The sequence below is a fragment of the Notechis scutatus genome, chromosome Z (genome assembly GCF_049901735.1).
Source record: "Notechis scutatus isolate UNSWTSFEM ecotype Mainland chromosome Z, rNotScu1.2, whole genome shotgun sequence".
Lineage (NCBI taxonomy): Eukaryota > Metazoa > Chordata > Lepidosauria > Squamata > Elapidae > Notechis > Notechis scutatus.
The window spans coordinates 105,927,722-105,948,860 of record NC_142025.1 but is presented as its reverse complement, the minus strand read 5'-3'; the positions used below and the strand labels follow the sequence as shown (position 1 = coordinate 105,948,860).

General features: G+C 34.6%; 1 protein-coding gene and 3 pseudogenes across 1 annotated transcript; all 4 read right to left on the bottom strand.

Moving 5' to 3' along the window:
• Positions 1-342: 342 nt before the first annotated feature.
• LOC148129059 (vomeronasal type-2 receptor 26-like) lies at positions 343-1,755 on the bottom strand (annotated as a pseudogene).
• Positions 1,756-5,794: 4,039 nt separating this feature from the next.
• LOC148129058 (vomeronasal type-2 receptor 26-like) lies at positions 5,795-6,646 on the bottom strand. Its single transcript, XM_087947346.1, has one exon. It carries the CDS (start codon positions 6,644-6,646, stop codon positions 5,795-5,797), a length of 852 nt encoding a protein of 283 aa, XP_087803472.1.
• A 4,931-nt stretch (positions 6,647-11,577) lies between these two features.
• LOC113428436 (vomeronasal type-2 receptor 26-like) lies at positions 11,578-12,467 on the bottom strand (annotated as a pseudogene).
• A 7,588-nt stretch (positions 12,468-20,055) lies between these two features.
• On the bottom strand, positions 20,056-20,875 carry LOC148129057 (vomeronasal type-2 receptor 26-like; annotated as a pseudogene).
• Positions 20,876-21,139: the final 264 nt, after the last annotated feature.

Below are 21,139 nucleotides of genomic sequence, written 5' to 3'. Positions count from 1 at the left end.
AGTCCTGCCTTAGCCATTCAACCCACCTCATAGGGTTGTTATTATGAGGAAAACAGGAGGAAGAGGTGTGTTGGGTATGTTCTACCACCTTGAGTTATTTGTTAAAAATAATAAATCCAGGTAAGGGTTATTGCAAACTAATAAAAATACATAAATAAGGAATCAATTAATACCAAAATATTGGGCAGCTAAAGAGACATGTTTATTTTTTTTTAATTTGTTCATTTTGTTAGGCCATCTCTATAAATCTGCATTTATTTATTATTTTTTCACATCACAGCAATCCACTCTTAAAGTATTTTGAACTCATTTACTATGCTATATGCTTTTAAACAAAAAAATCTATTGCTTTCTTCTTAAGATCTGTTTTTTGTTTAGGTCAGGTCGCAACAAAATAATGTAGCATTTGGGGAAAAAGAGACAACCCAGTAATCCAGCACTGGAAGATAAGATGCAGAAGATTTCCACGGCTACTATATATTTTCCTCGGGCACTCAAGTAAGTGGGGACAAAGGTGAACCAAACACTACAAAATACCAGCATGCTGAATGTTATAAGTTTGGTTTCATTAAAACTATTTGGCAACTTGCGGGCAAAAAAAGCCACGGTGAAGCTGACTATTGCCAGGAAACCCATGTAACTCAAGATACAATAAAACATGACTGGTGATGATTCATTACACTTCAAAACAATTACTTCAGGTACTGAATTCATGTCCATATCTGGAAAAGGAGGAGAAGTTGCCATCCATACCAGAGAGATGCTTACTTGAAGAAAAGAGCAAGAAAGAACAATAGAGCAAGCCAGGCTGTTCCCTACACATTTTTGAGCCTGGATCCTGGTTGGGTTGCCATGAAAATGAGAACCACAGTAATAGTTTTTGCTAGCACACAAGAAACAGCGAATGTGAAGATGATGCCAAAAGCTATTTGCTGGAAAATGCATGTTGCCTTCTTCGGTTGGCCAATGAAGAGAAATGCACAAAGGAAGCACAGCACAAGTGAAATAAGTAGTACGTAGGTAAGGCCACGGTTGTTGGCTTTCACTATGGGAGTATTGTGGTACTTCAGAAATATTCCTAGTATCATAACCGTTGCCAATGAAAATGAAAGAGCACTGGTGCCTAAACTGATACCCAAAGGTTCTTCATAAGACAAGAAGCTTATAATTTTGGGAATACAGGTATTCTGATACTTATTAGCATAATAATCATCAGCGCATTTAACACAGTCAGCCATGTCTACAAAAGAAAGATTTTTAAATCAATTTTTATTATATTCACTGCAGGAAGTTGAAGGAGGCATTGATAGAAAGTTTGCTTTGATATTTGAAATCTCAAAGATGGTTGGAGTAAATTGGCACACTAGCATTTTTTGAAGAATTCATTTTTAGAGAGTGCAATAAATTGAAAATATTACAGTAAATGGTCATGGGAGCAGACAACTAAATATTAAGTGATATTAGAACAGAACAGCAAGATTGATCTCTCTTCCTGCCCTCATTTTTATTTTTATTTTCTTGACACAATACAAATATATCATAAAGCACAAATCTGATACAGAAGTGGTAAGCAGTGAAGAGCATGGTTAGATACATGAACACGGCAGGGGTTGATTGACCTAGTCGTATATCTTCCATGAATGTTTCTTTTGAAAATAAAACTCTATGTTATAGTTGCACATGCTAATGCTCACCTTTGTGGTGAGATATCGATCCTTTGGGGCATGTAATGCAATCATAACAACAGAAAGGTTTCCCCTCTTTCCTTTTTTTCATAGATCCAGGTTGGCAATGCGCATTACAGAGAGAAACAGGAAATGTCTGTCCATCAATTAATAAACAATATTAATTGGGGGATGTAATTTCAAATTAATTAATAAAAATATGTGGTATATTCATCATTGTCAAGTGGTCAAGTTGACTAAATCATGCAAAAAACAAGAGATCTGGCTACTCTGCTGTAGTCCCTACACTTGGGAATATTTTCCCTTCAAATTATCAGAACATTTTATTCTATTATTCTATTTCCATAGAAAATAGGTGTCCAATAATACTTTGTTCTTCACTGACATTTCTTTTTTCCCCCAGTTGAAAAAAGATGTTCCTTAATGATATGATGTCATTAAAAGGAATCTGAAGCGCACAGGACATAATTTTGGTTCCATTGTCCAATGAAACAAGCCAGAGCCATTTACCTCATATTTCCTATGTCATATTTCCCACAAAGGATAATGCCAAATAGTTTGGGAGAAAAAAATCAGAAATGCATTAACTAAATCAGTTACGTCCTGTCCTTTACCTCAAATAATGCTACATAGTGAGATTTCTGCAATACAGATCCTTCACCCTGGGGTCTGTGAGGCTTTCCAAAAATCTGACTTTTTCTACAAGCTTTGGGATAGCATGAAATGAACTGTAGGGAACCTTTATGGTTTTGATACATATGTGCTTCTGTATTTTGTTGGGGAAATGGTTATTTCTGGTATTTTTTCCTATGCTTTTTATTTAACTTTTATTATTTGGTTATGGGGTAACCAAATATCATATTATATAAAATGTGTTGCTCTACAAATTTGTTAAATTAATAAATTAATAATTTTTCAAGATTCATAAAAAAATTTATCTGTGTTAAATGGAACCCTTGAACAGAGAGATAACAAGAAAGAGAAAAAGTAAAAAAAAAATCCTTGTCATTCAGTTTGCCGAAATATGAATGTGGAAAATACACAAAAATATTTTCAGATAATTCCTACCTGGTTAAACCAGTTGTGCCATATCACTGCATCTCTGTTAATGGTGAATGCTTCCTCTGGAGAAGATTGAGGATCCATTTTTCCAACTTTCACTCCAGTAAATGATTGGTTTGGAAATGTAATCCAGTTGATGATATCCAGTTCTTGAACAACTTCCCTATTCTGAGAAAAGAAAATCTTTTCACCAGCACTGTTGTTAAATGATACAGATCTCATAAAATGGAATATCTAGATCACAAAATAAAATTAGTTTTAGAAAGTTTGCATATAATAACAGTACAATTATTATTAACATGTTTTTAATGATTTTATGTATGACCCTTATTTATTAGATTTGCTCTAACTGCTCTCTCCAAAAGACTGTGGGTGTCTTACAACATATCCAATATTCAGTTAAAATAGTTTTAGCATAGCAACAAATGTTACAGACCCAAAAAGAGAAGAACAATAAAAAATATGATATGGGGTAGATATATACACTAACCCTGGTCCTAAATCACAACCAAATCATAAGAGCCTTCTGAATCACATTATTGAAAGCTCTGATGACCAGGTTTATAATGAGGAATGTTAAATGTCCTCCCAAAAATACTGTATATAGATGAACCAAAAACAAGAAAAGACAACATGCAATATTTCAGAGATTCAAGATTTCCTCTGCTTCAAACAATTATACTCAATTCAATGCAAACAATTCTGCTCAATATTATTGAAAGGAAGTCAGATTGGTATATAATGTTAAAAAAGCAACAACTTAATGAATCATCTTTGGATGACATTCTTGAGTGATATACTCATTATTCATTATTTTGTTTCTTTAATATTATCTACCAAACTTAGTTTCAGATTTCATAGAGTTTGAGGTTTTGTATTGTTTTTGAATTGAATCTACATTTTAAATTTTGCTAATACTATTCATTCATGACTTTTTATTGTTTGCTTCAACATATCTCTATTTTTATAATTGTGTTATAACTTTGATTCAAAAATTCTCTTAATGAAATTCCAATTATCCTTCTGCTCATTAATTAGTTCTTTGTGTAATAAAGTTAATAATAGTGATGTTTTCATTTATTAATATTTTCTATCACTCAGTATTTGTAAACAGCAATGGATCATGCCCAGTATTTCCTAGTCGAACCACAGACAACTGCAATGATCTAATACATATTGATTTTACAGAAGACAATGTTGAAAAAGCACTATGCAATCTAAAACCATCTCTATCTATTGGACCAAACGGAATATGTGCCTACTTCTTAAAAAAGCTATCCACTGCCATAGCCAAACCTCTAAGCATAATCTTTGAAAAATCTTTCAGGACCAGCTCCTTGCCAAAACTATGGTCACAAGCCACGGTCATCCCCATCTTCAAAAAAGGAGAGCCCAGCCTAGTTGAAAATTACAGACCAATCTCTTTATGCTGCGTCACCTGTAAAGTCATGGAATCAATTATTAACCAATCCATCATCATCCACTTAGAAACAAACAACCTACTCTCTAATAAACAATTTGGTTTCAGGAAAAAACTATCCTGTAATCTGCAACATTTACACTGCAAAAACATCTGGACTACACAACTCAATCAGGACAAAGCAATAGATGCAATCTACATAGACTTCTGTAAAGCCTTTGATTCAGTGGTACACGACAAACTACTCCTAAAACTAAAATCTTATGGTGTCTCTGGACACTTGCATTACTGGATAGAAGCATTCCTGTCAAACAGACAACAAATGGTCAAAATTGGGAGTGTCCTATCAAATTCTGTACTTGTCAACAGTGGTGTCCCCCAAGGCAGTGTTCTAGGACCAACTCTTTACATACTCTACATAAATGACCTCTGTGATCATATCAAGAGCAACTGCATTCTCTTCGCTGATGATGTAAAGCTATTCAACACTACAGACAATACTACTACCTTTCAAAAAGTCATTGACTATGTATCAGAATGGTCAAACAATTGGCAACTTCAAATCTCAACAAATATATGCTCTGTCCTACATATTGGCAAAAAAAAATCAGAAAATAAAATGCAGGCTGAATAGTCAAGACCTTGTTGATGATCCAAACTCTGTCAAAGATCTTGGAGTACTAATCTCAAATGATCTAAGTGCTAGAGCCCAGTGTAACCACGTAGCCAAAAACGCGTTAAGAGTTGTTAACCTAATCTTATGTTGCTTTTTCTGTGGTAATATTACACTAATAACTAGAGCATACAAAACATTTGCTAGACCAATACTCGAATACAGCTCATCAGTCTGGAACCCACATTACGTATCTGATATTAACACAGTTGAGAAAGTCCAGAAATATTTCAAAAGAAGAGTTCTCCACTCTACTCGTTGCAGAATACCTTATGCCACCAGACTTGAAATTCTAGACCTAGAAAACCTAGAACTATGCTGCCTTCGGTCCGATCTAAGTATAGTATATAAAATCATACATTACAATCTCCTACCTGTCAATGAATACTTCAGCTTCAACCATAACAACACAAGAGCAAAAATAGATACAAACTCAAGGTTAATTGCAACAAACTTGATTGAAGGAAATACGACTTCAGCAACAGAGTGGTCAATGTCTGGAATACTCTACCTGACTCTGTGGTTTCTTCCCCAAACCCCAAAAACTTTAACCTTAGACTGTCTACTATTGACCTCACCCCTTTCCTAAGAGGTCTGTAGGGGGCATGCATAAGTGCACCAACGTGCCTACCATTCTTGTCCTATTGTTTCTTTTTTTTTTTTCTTATATGTATCCATGTATTCATAACTATGTTTTTACTTATACCTATTATTTTGTAAGCAATTGACAAAAATAAAAAAAATAAAAAATAAATAATAAATAAAAATAATATTTTCTATCACTATTTTCAATAGATACATTTTCAAAGTGTGTGAAAAGTGATTACAACTATCCATTTGAGTTGAATTTTATTTTGCAGATGATAAATTCATTCTTTCTACACATACTGCTATCAATATTAATCACAATTTCTTTTTTTTGTTTATACACAGTAATTGCTATGAAAGTAACTATCACTTCAATTTTCTAGAGGAAAATCTCCCAATACTTGGACTAGAGTCCATTACCATCCAGAGAACCGGATTATGAAGCTTCCTTCCTTTTTGTTTCATTGTACACTTTCTTCCATATGTGGAGGAATACATGGCTTGCAGAGCATAAGCCATAGCATACACAGCATTGTAGATACTATAGCTGTGGCCTGTTACTCTTTTTGGAAAAACATGTTCAGGAAGGCTCTCTAATGTCTCCTCTCCACTGCAAATATTCTCCTTCTCATCTCCCGGATAAGAATCTTGTAATACACATCCAAATGCATGAGTCCAGAAATCCTTGATAAAACCATCTTCTTTTACCATAGAAGCCTTCTGTTCTTGAATATGTTGTTGGAATCCTTTCAGTTCTTTGGCATGAATTGCAAATGATATTGCACCATGGAAGTCCTGCAAATCCCAGGTTTTTTTACTGGTAAAAAACTTCAACTCCATCCCAACTGTTAGTATCCATACTTTCCCTTTTGGGTTTCCAAATAATTCTTTAAAATCTGTATTTAGTAAATATCTCAATAAGATCATAGAACACGTATCTCCATTAAAAACCAAGACACTGACTTCATTACCCATTATTTTTTCATAAAATTCTACTACACAGTGGAAAAAAAATCCTGTATTGCCATCATAACATGAACTGTCAAATAACTCAATGAAGGCAAAACAAATGTCTTTTTTGGAAAACTCAGGTACCAAAGTCTGTATGAACCAGTCTAAGTTCATCCCATTTGCCACCAAGAATCCAATCCATCTCCAATTGAAATGAAGAAGTAAGGTGAGGATACCCCTATACTGATAAATTCCATTTGGAACCATTTGGTAGAACAGAAGGGAGAGTGGTATCCCCTGCTTCAACTCTAGCAGATCCATACATGAACTGCCCAAAAATAAAAATAATTGAATTATACAACAGAATAATTTTAATATGGATAAATGTTTAAATAGCATAAACATTAATTGTACAAGAGAACAGAGTAAATATGTTGCATTGAAAAATAATGTATTTTAGAGTTTATAGAGTGGTAGCTTATAATAAATGTTATGCAACTTCAGAAAGTAATAATGCATACCTATCAATAGTCTAAAGGAGTCGACCAGAACATTGCAGGTCAACAGTATAGGATTGACTGTGTAGGTAAGAGAAAATCTTCTTCCCCTTTTCTCCTGCCCCAATCAGAAATCAATGATTAACTGTATACTATTGCCAAAAAGGACATGGTATCCAGTTCTATGAAGTCATTATGCATTCTATGCAGCTTTATTTGGGATAGCTTACATCTTGCCACAATACCACTAAGACTTGTCAAAGAAATCTGCCTATCCCAGGAACTTGGGAAGGACTGGATAAATAGATAAAAATGCCAATCCAATCTAAATACATTGACTGTGTGCCCAGTCATAATAAAAGGAAAAACACACAAACACAGGGAGACAAAACAACCACTCAAGTGGGGGAGGCAGAATTTATATATGTAATTTTACAAAGAAATTTGTCTGTTCCAGGTATTTGAGAAGACTTGATAGGTAAATAAAAATGCAAAATCCAATTTAAAAATCTGGCTCTGCAACCATTCCTAATAAATGCAAAAACATATAAAGCATACAAAAACAACCACTTTAGGTGAATGGGAAAGAAGTGGAACTTACCTGTGGAATTTTATAAAGGCTCATAAGAATTGGAAATTGGTGCATGATGTCTGAGATCAATCCCTCAATGATTGCAAAAAGATTGTCTTTAATTATGCACTTATAGTTGGGCAAAAGTTTGCTATTCGGCGAAATCAATTCCATTGCTGCAAGGTAAGTCCACTTTGCATTCAGATAACTATCATAAATATTGAATCCCAGAGTAACATTGGGTAACATTTGGGCATTTCCATTGATCTGTTTCACAGCAAATATCAAAGCCAGGATGTGCTGGTAGTTTTCAGTCACTACACTGCAAAGAAAATGTTCAACCTTGGATCATATATAACTCTTGAATCTGTTAAAGGGAGCAACATGTGTTTACTTAAGATTACATGTGCATTTGTATTGCAAATGCAAATGGTTTTAAGTTTCCTGAAATACTTTCCTCATCCCTTTCATGATCATTCATTATGAAGATACTCAGAACCTAAAACATTTTAGAGGTATGTCTGAATAGAAATATTGGAACGAGTTTGAAAAAGAGCATGAGGCATGTGACACTCCAGGCCAAGCAGATTATGGAAAAGGGGAAATCATTAAAGCTAATATAATTTGAATTTTTTAATAACAAAATGGTATTGTAAGTGGCAGAATGTACAGGGTAGAAATAGTTATAGCAAAATGTATGCTTAAGTTGTTAAGAAGTTTCAAATATTGTTTTACAGACATATAATAAGGCAGAGAAGAATTAAAAACAGGAAATATAAAGCAAGTAATAAGCCTAAAAGATCATTAGATAATTCTTTCAGCCAGAGGTAAGCAACCTGCTATTCTCCTGTTGTTAGTGAATGGCTTCTGCAATAATCAGAAGACCAAGAAGGACTTGATGTAAAGGAATTCCTTGTACCATAATGATATGCTTCCCAAGGTATTTTGCTATATTAAATCACAGCAATTGCCTTGATAAAGTGAAGCCACTTGTCAAGGAAGCCACAGGTGAGGTGTTCACTTGCATATTGTAGTGGAAAAAAAATCCTTATACAAACATTTTTCCCAAAGGGGGCCCAGAAGGATATTGGTGGAAACGGTATGGATTCATATAGAAGGCGGTTTGATAAATAATGCCTCCATAGATGAAATCTCCTGGCTCGTAATACTTGGGAACAGAAAGAAGAACAGGCTTTGTCTCACATTTAGTATGTCCAAATTTGCATCCTACAACAGGTAGCAATAGCAAAAGCATTAACAGCATCATTCTGGTTGCTAATGTATTGACTGCAAACAGTTCTCTTTTTGCAGTTGTACTATTAATAGAATGTTTCACATTGATAATAGCCACGTTGCCTTTTTGCAGGTGTTGGGCTATTAACAGCGTATTCCACATTGACAATTGTCAGATTAGAATGGTTGCCCTCTTTACTGACACTTGGAAGACAATTGAATGAAAGAAGAAAGGAATGAGGAAAAAGTAAATTTGGGCTTGCCAGAGGGATCTCCTGATGCTATGGTGTTTGAAGGCACATTAATAGCATCCTTTAAAACTGCCATAGCAATCCCCAAAGGGAATTTCAATGCTGCAGAAGTAATTGTAGCTCTTCTGTTAATTGTAGGGACATTGTATGTTCTTTGTCATATTGTGAACAACTTTTGTGCCCACACAGAAACCCAAAGTAAAAAACAAAACCTGAACAAATTGCTTGGATTAAACATTTTATGTATTCTTCATTTTATTAAATTGAAAATTGATTGGCAAATTTCTGCACAGAAGTCATTTTGGTACCTGTTCAGAAGTTTTGTCATATATTCATATATTATTTTAAACCAGTATGAGCTGGTTTAACATGAGACGCCAAAGGTGCTTTTTCAGGAGGCAACCAGACTTTCCTTCAAAAAAGTCCAGTTGCCTCATGAAAAAACACCTTTGGGACAACCATGACCTGGATGACTGAGAACCTTTACAGAATGAGAGGTTTATATCTCTTTTTTATATGTCTAATGTGAATATATTCATTGGATTGCTATGACTTCTCTGAACTCATAACCACAAGCCCTTCACCCACAAACTATCTTTAGAAGAACTGTCAACAGTTATCCTTCATATCTAGGGTGAAAAAATGATTATAGTGGACTATGAAAGAGATTTCCACACCCTTGTAAACCTTTTCCTTACTTTGTTTATTTAATTATATATAACTGACAGGATAGAGAAGGAACTAGGTTACAAATTAGGAGACCATGTTTTCTTGTTCTACCTTTGGCATGAATGCAGCTGAACAACTTTGGGCCAGCCAGAACAAGGCAATGGCAAGCTTCTTCAGAAAAGTATTGACAAGGAAAGTTACAGCCTTGTCCATGTATCAACTAAGAATCAAGACTGAAGTAAAGGCACTTACTCACATACAAATACACACACAAACAGGTAGATGGCTTTGGAATAGATATAAACCAAGATTGCTTGATTATCATCCCAATAAGCTTTATATGAAAGACAAATGATAGTCACACAAGCTTGGTTGACGTATGCAAATTTACTGACTTTTCTGAATGAGAGTTTATTCAAAATAATAGAAGAATTTAAAAGGGTTTTCCTTTTTCCCAGTTGTTTGAAAGAGTTAAAAATTTTATAAATAGGAAAACTAAATGTGAATCTCATTTCTGTATTAATGATGAGTGTCCTATTGCCAAGATGTATTGAGTATTCTGAAAATGAATATCCAAAACAAATATGTTAAATACTATGATGAAATAAGCAATTGGGGGGTATAATATAATGCTGGATCAGTGGGAGATTATGTATAGTAAGGTAGTGAAATTCACTTTAAAATATAATTTGTAAAAATATATATAAAAAGATGTATTATTGGAATTTAGAATCTAATAGATTTTCAAAGTTGCATAATAGAGTGTCAAACATGTTTTAGAAATGTATTCACACTGAAAGCACCTTCTATCATCTTTGGTCGACATGGAAGAAAGCTAACAATTATTGGGAACAAATGTGTATTATTTAAGTCTTATTTTTCTTAGTTTGGCTATTGGTTACTTAGTTTTATGAATATATCTTTTCCCTTCTTTTTTTGGATTTTTTAAAAATGCCATTATTCTATTTTAAGTGGTAATAACTTCTCCTGCTTACAGTGAGCTTTTGCCAATGTATACAAATCAATCTATGTGGAAATTATGCCAAAGAGTGAATTGATTGATCATAGAAAATGAAGGTGTATAAATATCTAAAGTGATAACCATTTATTTTATAAAGCACCAAATTTATAATAGGAATGTAGATATTCTTCTCATCATTTGCACAACAATGCTAATGCTAGTTATGTTTTATTAATATACAATAAACTGTTAGAAAAAACATTTAGCATACAGTAAGAAGAAGCTACAATGGGATATTGTGGACAGTAATTAAAATCATTACAAGTAGTTAGACAGTTCAGATGTAAATAGTAGTTGCTTGTGAACATTTTCTGCACTTTTGCCTTGAAAAACTCTAGTTGTAAGGAAACAGCAATCTTCACTTGCCACATCTGTCCCATTCAGTGTGTAAATGGAGACCAGAAATTACCCCTTTTTACCCTCTTCTTGTTTCAATGTGGTAACCAGAGTTTGTTCTCTTCTTTTCCATTTTGTTTCCTTAGCTAAAACATTGCATATGTAAAAAGCCAAGAGAGAATTGTAATTTCTCAAGACCAGTTCAAACCAGTTGCCTGACAACTGGCAGAAGAATCTACATCCATAATGCCTCTTTGATCACAAAAACCTGATTTTCCCACCCAATCTTTTTTCTCCTTCCCTGATGCATCTTGTAGGCAGTCAGATCACTTGAGCATTGAAAATGAATAAAACTAAGGCTGAGAAACAAATATATTTGTGTAATTTTGAAGGAATGTACAGTAGATAATTCAATTACTCAGTTAAATCAAATATTCCAAATAGCCACACCTGCCCTAAAAATATAGAACGTGCTCTCCTTTTATGGAGATATAAAAATGGTGTAGATTAAAGGCTTCATAGTGTGTGTGTGGGGAAACCAAGAAGCAATGCTTTCCAATGGTATTTATTTTAAAGGGGTTTAAGCATGCTTTTAAGAAAAAGAAAGAAAGAAAGGTTGATTACTGCTTTCTTCTTAAAAATTCCTTTTTGTTCAGCTCAGGTCGCAACAAAATAATGTAGCATTTGGGGGAAAAGAGACAACCCAGTAATCCAGCAGTGGAAGATAAGATGCAGAATATCTCCACGGCTACTATGTATTTTCCTTGGGCACTCAAGTAAGTGGGGACAAAAGTGAACCAATCACTACAAAATACCAGCATGCTGAATGTTATAAGTTTGGTTTCATTAAAGCTATTTGGCAACTTGCGGGCAAAGAAAGCTACAGTAAAGCTGACTATTGCCAGGAAACCCATGTAACTCAAGATACAATAAAACATAACTGGTGATGACTCATTACACTGCAAAACAATTACTTCAGGTACTGAATTCGTGTCCATATCTGGAAAAGGAGAAGTTGCCATCCACACCAGAGATGTACTTGAAGAAAAGAGCAAGAAAGAACAATAGAGCAACCCAGGCTGTTCCCTACATAGTTTTTTATCCTGGATCCTGGTTGGGTTGCCATGAAAATGAGAACCACGATGATGTTTTTTGCTAACACACAAGAAACAGCCAACGTGAAGATGATGCCAAAAGCTATTTGCTGGAAAAAGCACGTTGCCTTCTTCGGTTGGCCAATGAAGAGAAATGCACAAAGGAAGCAGAGCATGAGTGAAATAAGTAGTATATAGGTAAGGCCACGGTTGTTGGCTTTCACTATGGGAGTATTGTGGTACTTCAGAAATATTCCTAGTATCATAACTGTTGCCAATGAAAATAAAAGAGCACTGGTGCCTAAACTGATACCCAAAGGTTCTTCATAAGACAAGAAGCTTATAATCTTGGTAATACAGGTATTCTTATTTTCATTAGCATAGTAGTCATTAGGATATTTGACACAATCAGCCATGACTGCAAAATAGAAGTTTTCAAATAAAATTATAATATATTGACCTTAGGATCGTGAACGAAGCATGAAAACAAAGTAACATTTGAAATCTTCTGTGCATATTCATCTTAAAGATGAGTGGCATAATTGCCATGCCAGCAAATAGATTCATTTCTAAGAAGTAAAGAAAAGGGAAAGGATAAAAATAAAGAGACAACACTATTTCAAGTAACATTAGATCAGAAAATTTAGCCATATCTGTCTTCAAGCCCTCTTTTTTATTTTTATTTTTACCTAATGCAAATGTATTATAAAGAGCAGTGGTTAGCAGTGGTTAGCAGTGAAGAGCATAGATAGCTATATGAACGTAGCAGGGGGTTGCATGACTTATCTATTGAATTATTATTATATAATTATTTTTCTTTTGAAAATAAACATATGCTCTATCTAAACATACTACTCACCTTTGTGGTGGGATACTGATTCTTTGGGGCATGGAATACAATCATAACAATGTAAAGGTTTCCCTTCTTTCCTTTTTTTTCTGGTTCCAGGTTGGCAAAGAACATTACACAGAGAAATAGGCAATGCCTATCCATTAATATAGAAAGAGCAAGGTAATTATAGAGAATCAAATGTCAAATTATGTCATTATAATAATATGTGGTACAAAGGTCATCATAGTTAGGAGAACAGTAGTTGGCATTTCTTACAGGAACCAGATGATGTGGCTTCTCTATTGTAGCCCCTGCCCTTTAGAATATTTTCCAATCAAAACTCACATTGTTTTACTCTGTTTCCTGAATGTATTAAATTCCATAGCAATAACATCACTTATATGTGTGTGTGTGTGTGTGTGTGTGTGTGTGTGTGTGTGTGTGTGTGTGTGTGTGTGTGTCTGTAAAGTTACTGCTATGGATGTCTATAATATCTAAGTAAATGCAGTAAATGAATAAAACATTAGACATGGTTTTCCTTTTCATTTGTTTCTCTTTTTTTCAGGTATTTGAGAACCAGAATTGCCACAGAGTCTCTCCAAAACTTGGGAAACAATTGCAATAATTAATGTGAAAGAAAGAAATATATGATTATTTACTGGACATAATCATGTTATTTCAAATAATATTTATCCCTATTAAATTGACATTTTGATTATATTAATGATATTGGAATTAAAATAATTAATTTATATTCTCCTTTTATTTGAGATGACCCATTTTTTGTGTGTGTGTGTGTCCCTGACTCTTTGGAGGAATGGAAATGCAGAATGCAACAAAATAATGAATCACTGTATGTAATTTCCAATGAGCAGTAATTTTTTCAGTCATAGAAGTTGAAGTTGTATGTGCATGGAATGAAAAACAAGTATCATTTTGTAGGTAATTTTACCCAGTTTAGCATTACCCAGGTAACAAATATACCCATGTGTCTAATTATTCATATAGGTAGAGTCAGATGTGGTAAGAACTAGTGGTTCATTCTGTTGCTGATAACCATTATGTCAACATATATTACGGTAGTTGCAGGGGTGGATTTCTACCGCTTCTGTCCACCTCTGTAGAACCGGTAGCTCTGAAGAGCAGCAGACATAGAACTGGCTCTATGTCTGCTGATGTTTTTGCCCACACGCCTACCTGGGCTGTTACCTGACCTTTATTTCCTGATTTTTTCAACTTCAGCTGCCATGCGAGGCACAGCTGCAGTTAAAAAAGTAGGAAAAAGGGGCTTTTTGAACAGTTGCTTCTCTGCATGCAGCATGCTGATGACAATTTATAGGTGCACGCTAACAGCGTGCAGGGAAGCACATTGTAAATCACCGAACCTCGTAAATGACTGAACTGGTAGTTAACCCTGTCAGATCCCACCCCTGATTAGCTGCCTCTAAAAGCCACCAAGAAAATTGTTAAATATAAAGAAATTCTAATGGGCACATCAAAAAGATTGAACAAAACAGAATTATTTAAGGGACCTTTTCTCTTAGCATTTCTGTAACAATGATAAACAGAGTGTTTAATTTATTATTATTATTATTATTATTATTATTATTATTATTATTATTATTATTATTATTATTATTATTATTATTAAATTTTATACTACCGAAATCACTGTTCAGTGTGATGGTGAACTGTTCTATTAAAGGCTTGATTCTAGTCTATAATAGCGATTCTAATCTAGGCACATTTGATGTGTTTTTTGTCAAGTTAATCCAAGTTCTGATAAGGGAATTACCCATCTTTGGAATTGAGATTTCTTGCTAAGTCTTACTGTTAAGACTGATAATATTTACAAAATTTTTCTCTAACCAGTTTGATGGATGAAATGCCTTGAAAATATATCAAAGAGAAATATACTTTATAGAATACTTAGTTGAAATTCTTCATATTCATGTTTAATAACATAGACTTTCTGTCACAGAAATTATTACATTTTACTGCATTTTCATTACTCCATTTTATTGTATTATTCAATTTTTGGAAAAAAATGTGTGCTTTCTTTTTCATAGACATTTCCTTTTCTCGGTTGAATAAAAAATACTCATTGATGTTGTAATGTCATTGGAAGGAACCTGAAACTCAAAGGAAAGAATTTTTGGTTCCATTGACAAATGAAAAAAGTCACACTTAATCACATATATTCCAGCAGTTAGTTGTTAAGGATGTCACAAAATAGTTTTGGGACAAAGTTAGAAAAAACATTGATTAATTGAATCAATGACCAATTCAGACAGACCTGTTCTCTCCTGTTCCTCAAAAATTGCCATCTAATGAGATTTCAGATTCTTCACAGAGCCCCCTGCCTTTTAGAACCTCTTTTACCCTGAGATCTGTCAAGTTTCCCAAAATCTGTAAAAACCTAACTTTTCTTGACAAATTTAGGATGATCTAAAGGTTAAGTGCAAGTAAGCTCTACAGTACTGTATAAAAAATATGGGTGGCTAGAAAAATATTTTAAATAAATTAGTAAATTTTCATTAGAGAACATTCAATTAATCAATTTCAGTTGACTTACACATTTCATACCAGAATTATTCTGATGTAGAGAATATCTGAGATTTATAGATATATTACCAGCCAATTGAATGAAGTCTTTGAACACAGAAGTAACCAAAAGAGAGGAAAAGAGAGAAAGAAAGAGGCAATTCCTTGTCATTCATATTGCTGAAATATGATTGTGGGAAATATATAAAATACTAGCTCAATACCTGTGCTTCGCTACGAAACTATGTGGTCAGGCTTAGTTTTGGGGAAGGAAAATAACAGGAAAAAATTCTGCCTCTGCCTACCAACATCCATTGGTATTCATCTGGCTAGTGTCCTGTCAGTGAGTGAGAGAGTTGAGGGCTGTTTGGAAACTGAAGCAGTATTTGCTGTGTGAGCAAGGAGGAGATAGCAAAGAGCCTGAGTGTGGCTTAGCTCAACTGTTCTGTACTAAAACTGGTTGCTGCTATGAAACTAAAACTGAAACTGAAACTCCTCTCCTCTGCTTGTGTTTTGAATTTGGAACATATTTCTTTTCAGTTGAGGAGATGAACTCCTTAGCATCAGAGCATCTTAATCATAATATACAAAATCTTAATGCTCTGATGGTCATTTTGAAAAATGCTTTCTTAGTGAGCACCTAGAAGCCAAGAGGAAAATACGTGACAAATTTCAAATTTGTAGGCTGTACAGTTCTGGAGAGTTTGTGATGATGCATGTGTGGCATTTTGCTTTTATATGTATATATTTTCAGTTAATTGCTACCTGATTAAACCAGCTGTGCCATACTATTGCATCTTCATTAATGGTGAATGCTTTCTCTGGAGGAAATTGAGGATCCATTTTTCCAACTTTCACTACCGTGAATGATTGATTGGGAAAAGTAACCCATGATGATGTCAAGTTCTTGAACTAGCTTCCTATTCTGATCAAAGAAAATCCGTTCACCAGCACTGTTGTTAAATGATACAGATTTCATGAAATGGAATAACTAGATCAGAAAATAAAATATTACACATTTGTATATAACAGTTGTATTATTTCTTATTATTATTATAAGCCATTATTTGGAATTCTTGACTTATGACTGGAATTGAGACCAGAAGTTCATTGCAACTCAATAACTGATGTTGTTAAATGATTTGCATCTGATTTTACAACTTTTTTGTGATTATGCAAAGCATCATACTTGTTAATAAGTCACCTGCTCTATATCAAATTCATCTTCTCCCACTTTCCTTATTGGTAACTGAGAAAGTTGCCAATGACAATCACATAATCCTTGAATGTGGTAACTATGGGATTTATTTAAACTGCCCACTCCAAAAGGCTCTGGGCTGCTTACAACATAGCCAGTATTTAACTAAACAATTGAAAATATAAAAACAAAGTATAACAGTGCAAAAGAAAGAGTAATCATAACAGGTAAAAATGGACATAAACACTAACACCAGACCTAGGTGAAAGCCAGATTTCAAGGATCTTTTGAGATTTACATATGGAGTCATTGTAGGTATCTCCCATATCTTGTGTCTTAAATCTTTCTCAATAATCTTGATGCCTTAATTCTAACAACAATTTTGGCACAAAATCCAAATATTTTCAATTGACTTTTTATGTTAAGTCTTTAACAATTTTCATTATAAACCTTTTTAGTAGTACATAGATGAGAAGTAGGGAAAATAATCTTAATAAAAGATTTTAGAATTATGAGCCACATTACTGAGGCCCCGATTCCAAAAGTACTTTCCAAAAGTTAAGTTTCCACACATAAAAAACAAACATACAAACAAAAAGCTTGTGTAATATTAGGACAGTTCAAGATTTGTTTTCCTCTAAAATGAAAAATACTTTTGAAAGTATTAAGTTCAGGTTGGTAGATGTTGTACAAACCTCGTATTGAGTCATCTTTGAATGATATGAATCTGGGTCCTACAAGTGTTTGAGAATTTTATTGTCTACAAACTAAATTTATCTTTCAAAAATTGCTATTAATGCCAGATGCTGTATACATTATTGCAGGAGATTTTAATCATGTAGATCTTCGTGTGGTCCTCCCTAAATTTTATCAACATATAAGGTGTGCCACTAGGGGGTCGAACACCTTGGATAAGGTCTACACGAATATTGCAAATGGATACAGGGTATTACAATTACCACATCTGGGCCAGTCGGATCACTTGTCCCTGCTTTTAGCCCCGGAGTATATTCCTCTGAGAAAACAGGCAGGGTCGGTAGTCAAGATGGTGAAAAGCTGGCCAGAGGGAGCAATGGAGCAGCTAAAGGACTGCTTTGAACAGACAAACTGGGAAGTTTTTGATCATCCTGATCTCGACAATCACACGGCTGCGGTGTTAGGGTATATGGCACACTGTATTGATACTGTCACGGTGGATAAACGAATCCGGGTTTATCCTAATCAAAAACCTTGGATGACCGGGAAGGTTAGACGCTTGTTGTTGCGCAAGAAATAAGGCTTTTAAGTCTGGGAATGATCTAGATTATAGTGCTGCAAGAACGAACTTGAGGAGAGGCATTAAGCAAGCTAAGGCCGAATATAAGAGGAGAATTGAAGATTGCTTTCTCAGTAATAACATGAGGCAGGTTTGGCAGGGGGTTCAACAACTAACGAACTATAAAGCAAAAAAGGTCTCTTCGGATGGTAGTGCGGCGGTGGTTGAGGAGCTGAACAACTTTTTTGCTCGATTTGAGATCCATCAAACTGAAACTGTCCCTTTGCCATCATCTACTCAGCAGAGCCTCCCCTTCATTGTGAATGAGCAGGATGTGAGGCAGAAAATGAAGGCGGTTAATTCCAGAAAGTCAGCTGGGCCTGACTTAATTCCTGGTCGGGTGGTAAAAGACTGTGCTGATCAGTTAGCTGGGGTATGGACCGAAATTTTTAATCGATCCTTGACACAATGTGTGGTTCCTGTTTGTCTCAAGGCTTCCACCATCGTTCCACTGCCTAAAAAGTTGCCCACAAATGGTCCGAGTGACTATAGGCCGGTGGCACTAACTTCCATCTTAATGAAGTGCTTTGAGCAGCTAGTTCGAAATTATATTATCTCCTGCCTTCCCGATTCCTTTGATGGGCTTCAGTTTGCTTACAAAGAAAATAGATCAACCGAGGATGCAATTATTACTGTGCTACATGGCCTTATCCCATTTGGAAACACCGGGAATTATGTAAGAATGTTGTTCGCAGATTTTAGTTCTGCTTTCAATACCATCATACCGCACAGATTAATAGCCAAGCTCAAAGATCTAGATTTTCCAGATTCTATTTGTTTATGGATATTGGACTTTTTAACAAATCGTCCACAAAGAGTTAAACTGAATGGTTATATTTCTACTGTCAAGACACTTAGCATTGGCACTCCACAAGGTTGTGTCCTTAGTCCACTACTGTTCTCCATCTATTCATCTGATTGCACAAATAAACATCCCAACAATAGGATAATGAAATTTGCAGGCGATACTACACTTGTAGGTCTTATTTCTGGGGATGATGAGTCTGCATATCGGGATGAGGTATTACAGCCATCCCGCTGGTGCAAAAATAATAATCTTCTATTTAATATTAAGAAGACCAAGGAGGTTATAGTGGACTATAGGAAAAGAGCTGTTCGTGTGGAACAGGTGGTTGAATGTAAGTTTCTCGGGACCATCATTACAAATAACCTGACCTGGAGTGCAAACACCGCTGCTTTAATTAAGAAGGCACAACAACGGTTGTATTTACTAAGGATTCTTAGGAAACAACAACTGGCTGAGAGTCTACTGACTACCTTCTATCGGAGTTCAATTGAGAGTATATTATCCTACTGTCTCTGTGTATGGTTCTCAGAGCTGCACAGTGGCAGAGAAAAGGCAATTCAGAGGGTGATCAAGACGGCCCAAAAACATCATTGGCTGCTCACTCCCCTCTTTGGAAGAACTGTATAGGAATAGACGTAAGAGGAAGATACTCTAATATATTGAATGACTCCTCTCTATCCGGGGACATCAGCTCTTTGAACTATTACCATCGAGAAGGAGATTTAGGGGGTTATTACAGAACAAGGACGACCAGATTTAAGAACAGTTTTTATCCAAGTGCAGTTTTGAGTTTGAATGCAGGGTCATAAGATTTTTAAAGTGGAATTAAATGGCTGAGAGTAATGGGGTATTTACATTTTTAAATTGCATAGAGATGATTGTATGGTTGGTTGTGTTTAGTTTAAATTTTTTCTTTTTAGTGGTGTTTGTCCAGTTTTTACTTTGTGGAAGAGCACCTCATTTCGTTGCACCGCTTGCGAGTGTAATGACAACATAAATTCTTATGTCTTATGTCTTATGTCTATTTATTCTTGAGTGCTCAATATTTGCTATTTTTATTCCTATGATTCTATTCCTATGATGTTATAACTCTATATTTCTGTTTCTGTTGGTGGTATTCATATTATCCTTCTAATCTTTTATCAGTTATTTATGTATTAGAATCATTTATGATAGTATTCATATATTATTGTCAATATTTACAATAGATACAACTTCAATAACTGTAGGAAAAGTAATTGCAACTATCTACTTGATTTGACAAAATATTTCATGTTATACATTTCATCTTTCAACATATAAATGGACTATACCACAGAATGAAGTATTACCAGCCAGCCACAATGATGATGCTTCTTTCCCACTTCTTTCATCACTACCTTTCTTCCAGATGTGGAGGAATACATGGCTTGCAGAGCATGAGCCACAGCATATACAGCATTGTAGATGCTATAGCTGTGGCCTGTTACTCTTTTTGGAAAAACATGTTCAGGAAGACTCTCTAATGTCTTCTCTCCACTGCAAATATTCACCTTCTCATCTCCCAGATCAGAATCTTGAAATACACATCCAAATGCATGAGTGCAGAAATCTTTGATAAAATCACCTTCTTTTACAACAGAAGGCTTTTGATCTTGAATATGTTGTTGGAATCCTTTCAATTCTTTGGCATGAATTGTAAATGATATTGCACCATGGAAGTCCTGTAAATCCCAGGTTTTTTATTAGCAAAGTATCTCAACTCCGTCCCAATAGTCAGGATCCATACTTTCCCTTTTTGGGTTCCAAATATTTCTTTATAATCAGTATTTAATAAATATCTCAAAATGATCATGGAATGTGTATATCCATTAAAAATTAAGACATTGGCTTCATTACCCATTATTTTATCATAAAATTCTATTATACAATTGAAAAAAAAAATCCTGTATTGGCATTATAACATGAACTGTCAAATAACTCAATGAAGACAAAACAAATGCCTTTTTTGGAATACTCAGGTACCAGGATCTGTATAAACCAATCTAAGTCCATCCCATTTGCCACCAAGAATCCAATCCACTTCCAACTGAAATGTAGAAGTAAGTGGAAGATACCCCTGTACTCATAAATCCCATTTGCAATCATTTGGTAAAAGGAAGGAAGATTGATATCCCCTGCATCAACTCTAGGAGATCCATACATGAGCTGCAAAAAAAGAAAAAAAAATTGTTCAGGACAATGATTTTTTTAAAATATCGTGTAAATATTGCATGTGCAACAAAAAAAGGACAATTTCTTTCTGTTGAAGGTTGATATACTTTAGATCTCATAGGATGTGGCAGAATATAACTTTGTGACTTCAAAAAGTAAAAATGTTTACCTATCATTTTTATAGTTTAACTACTTTAA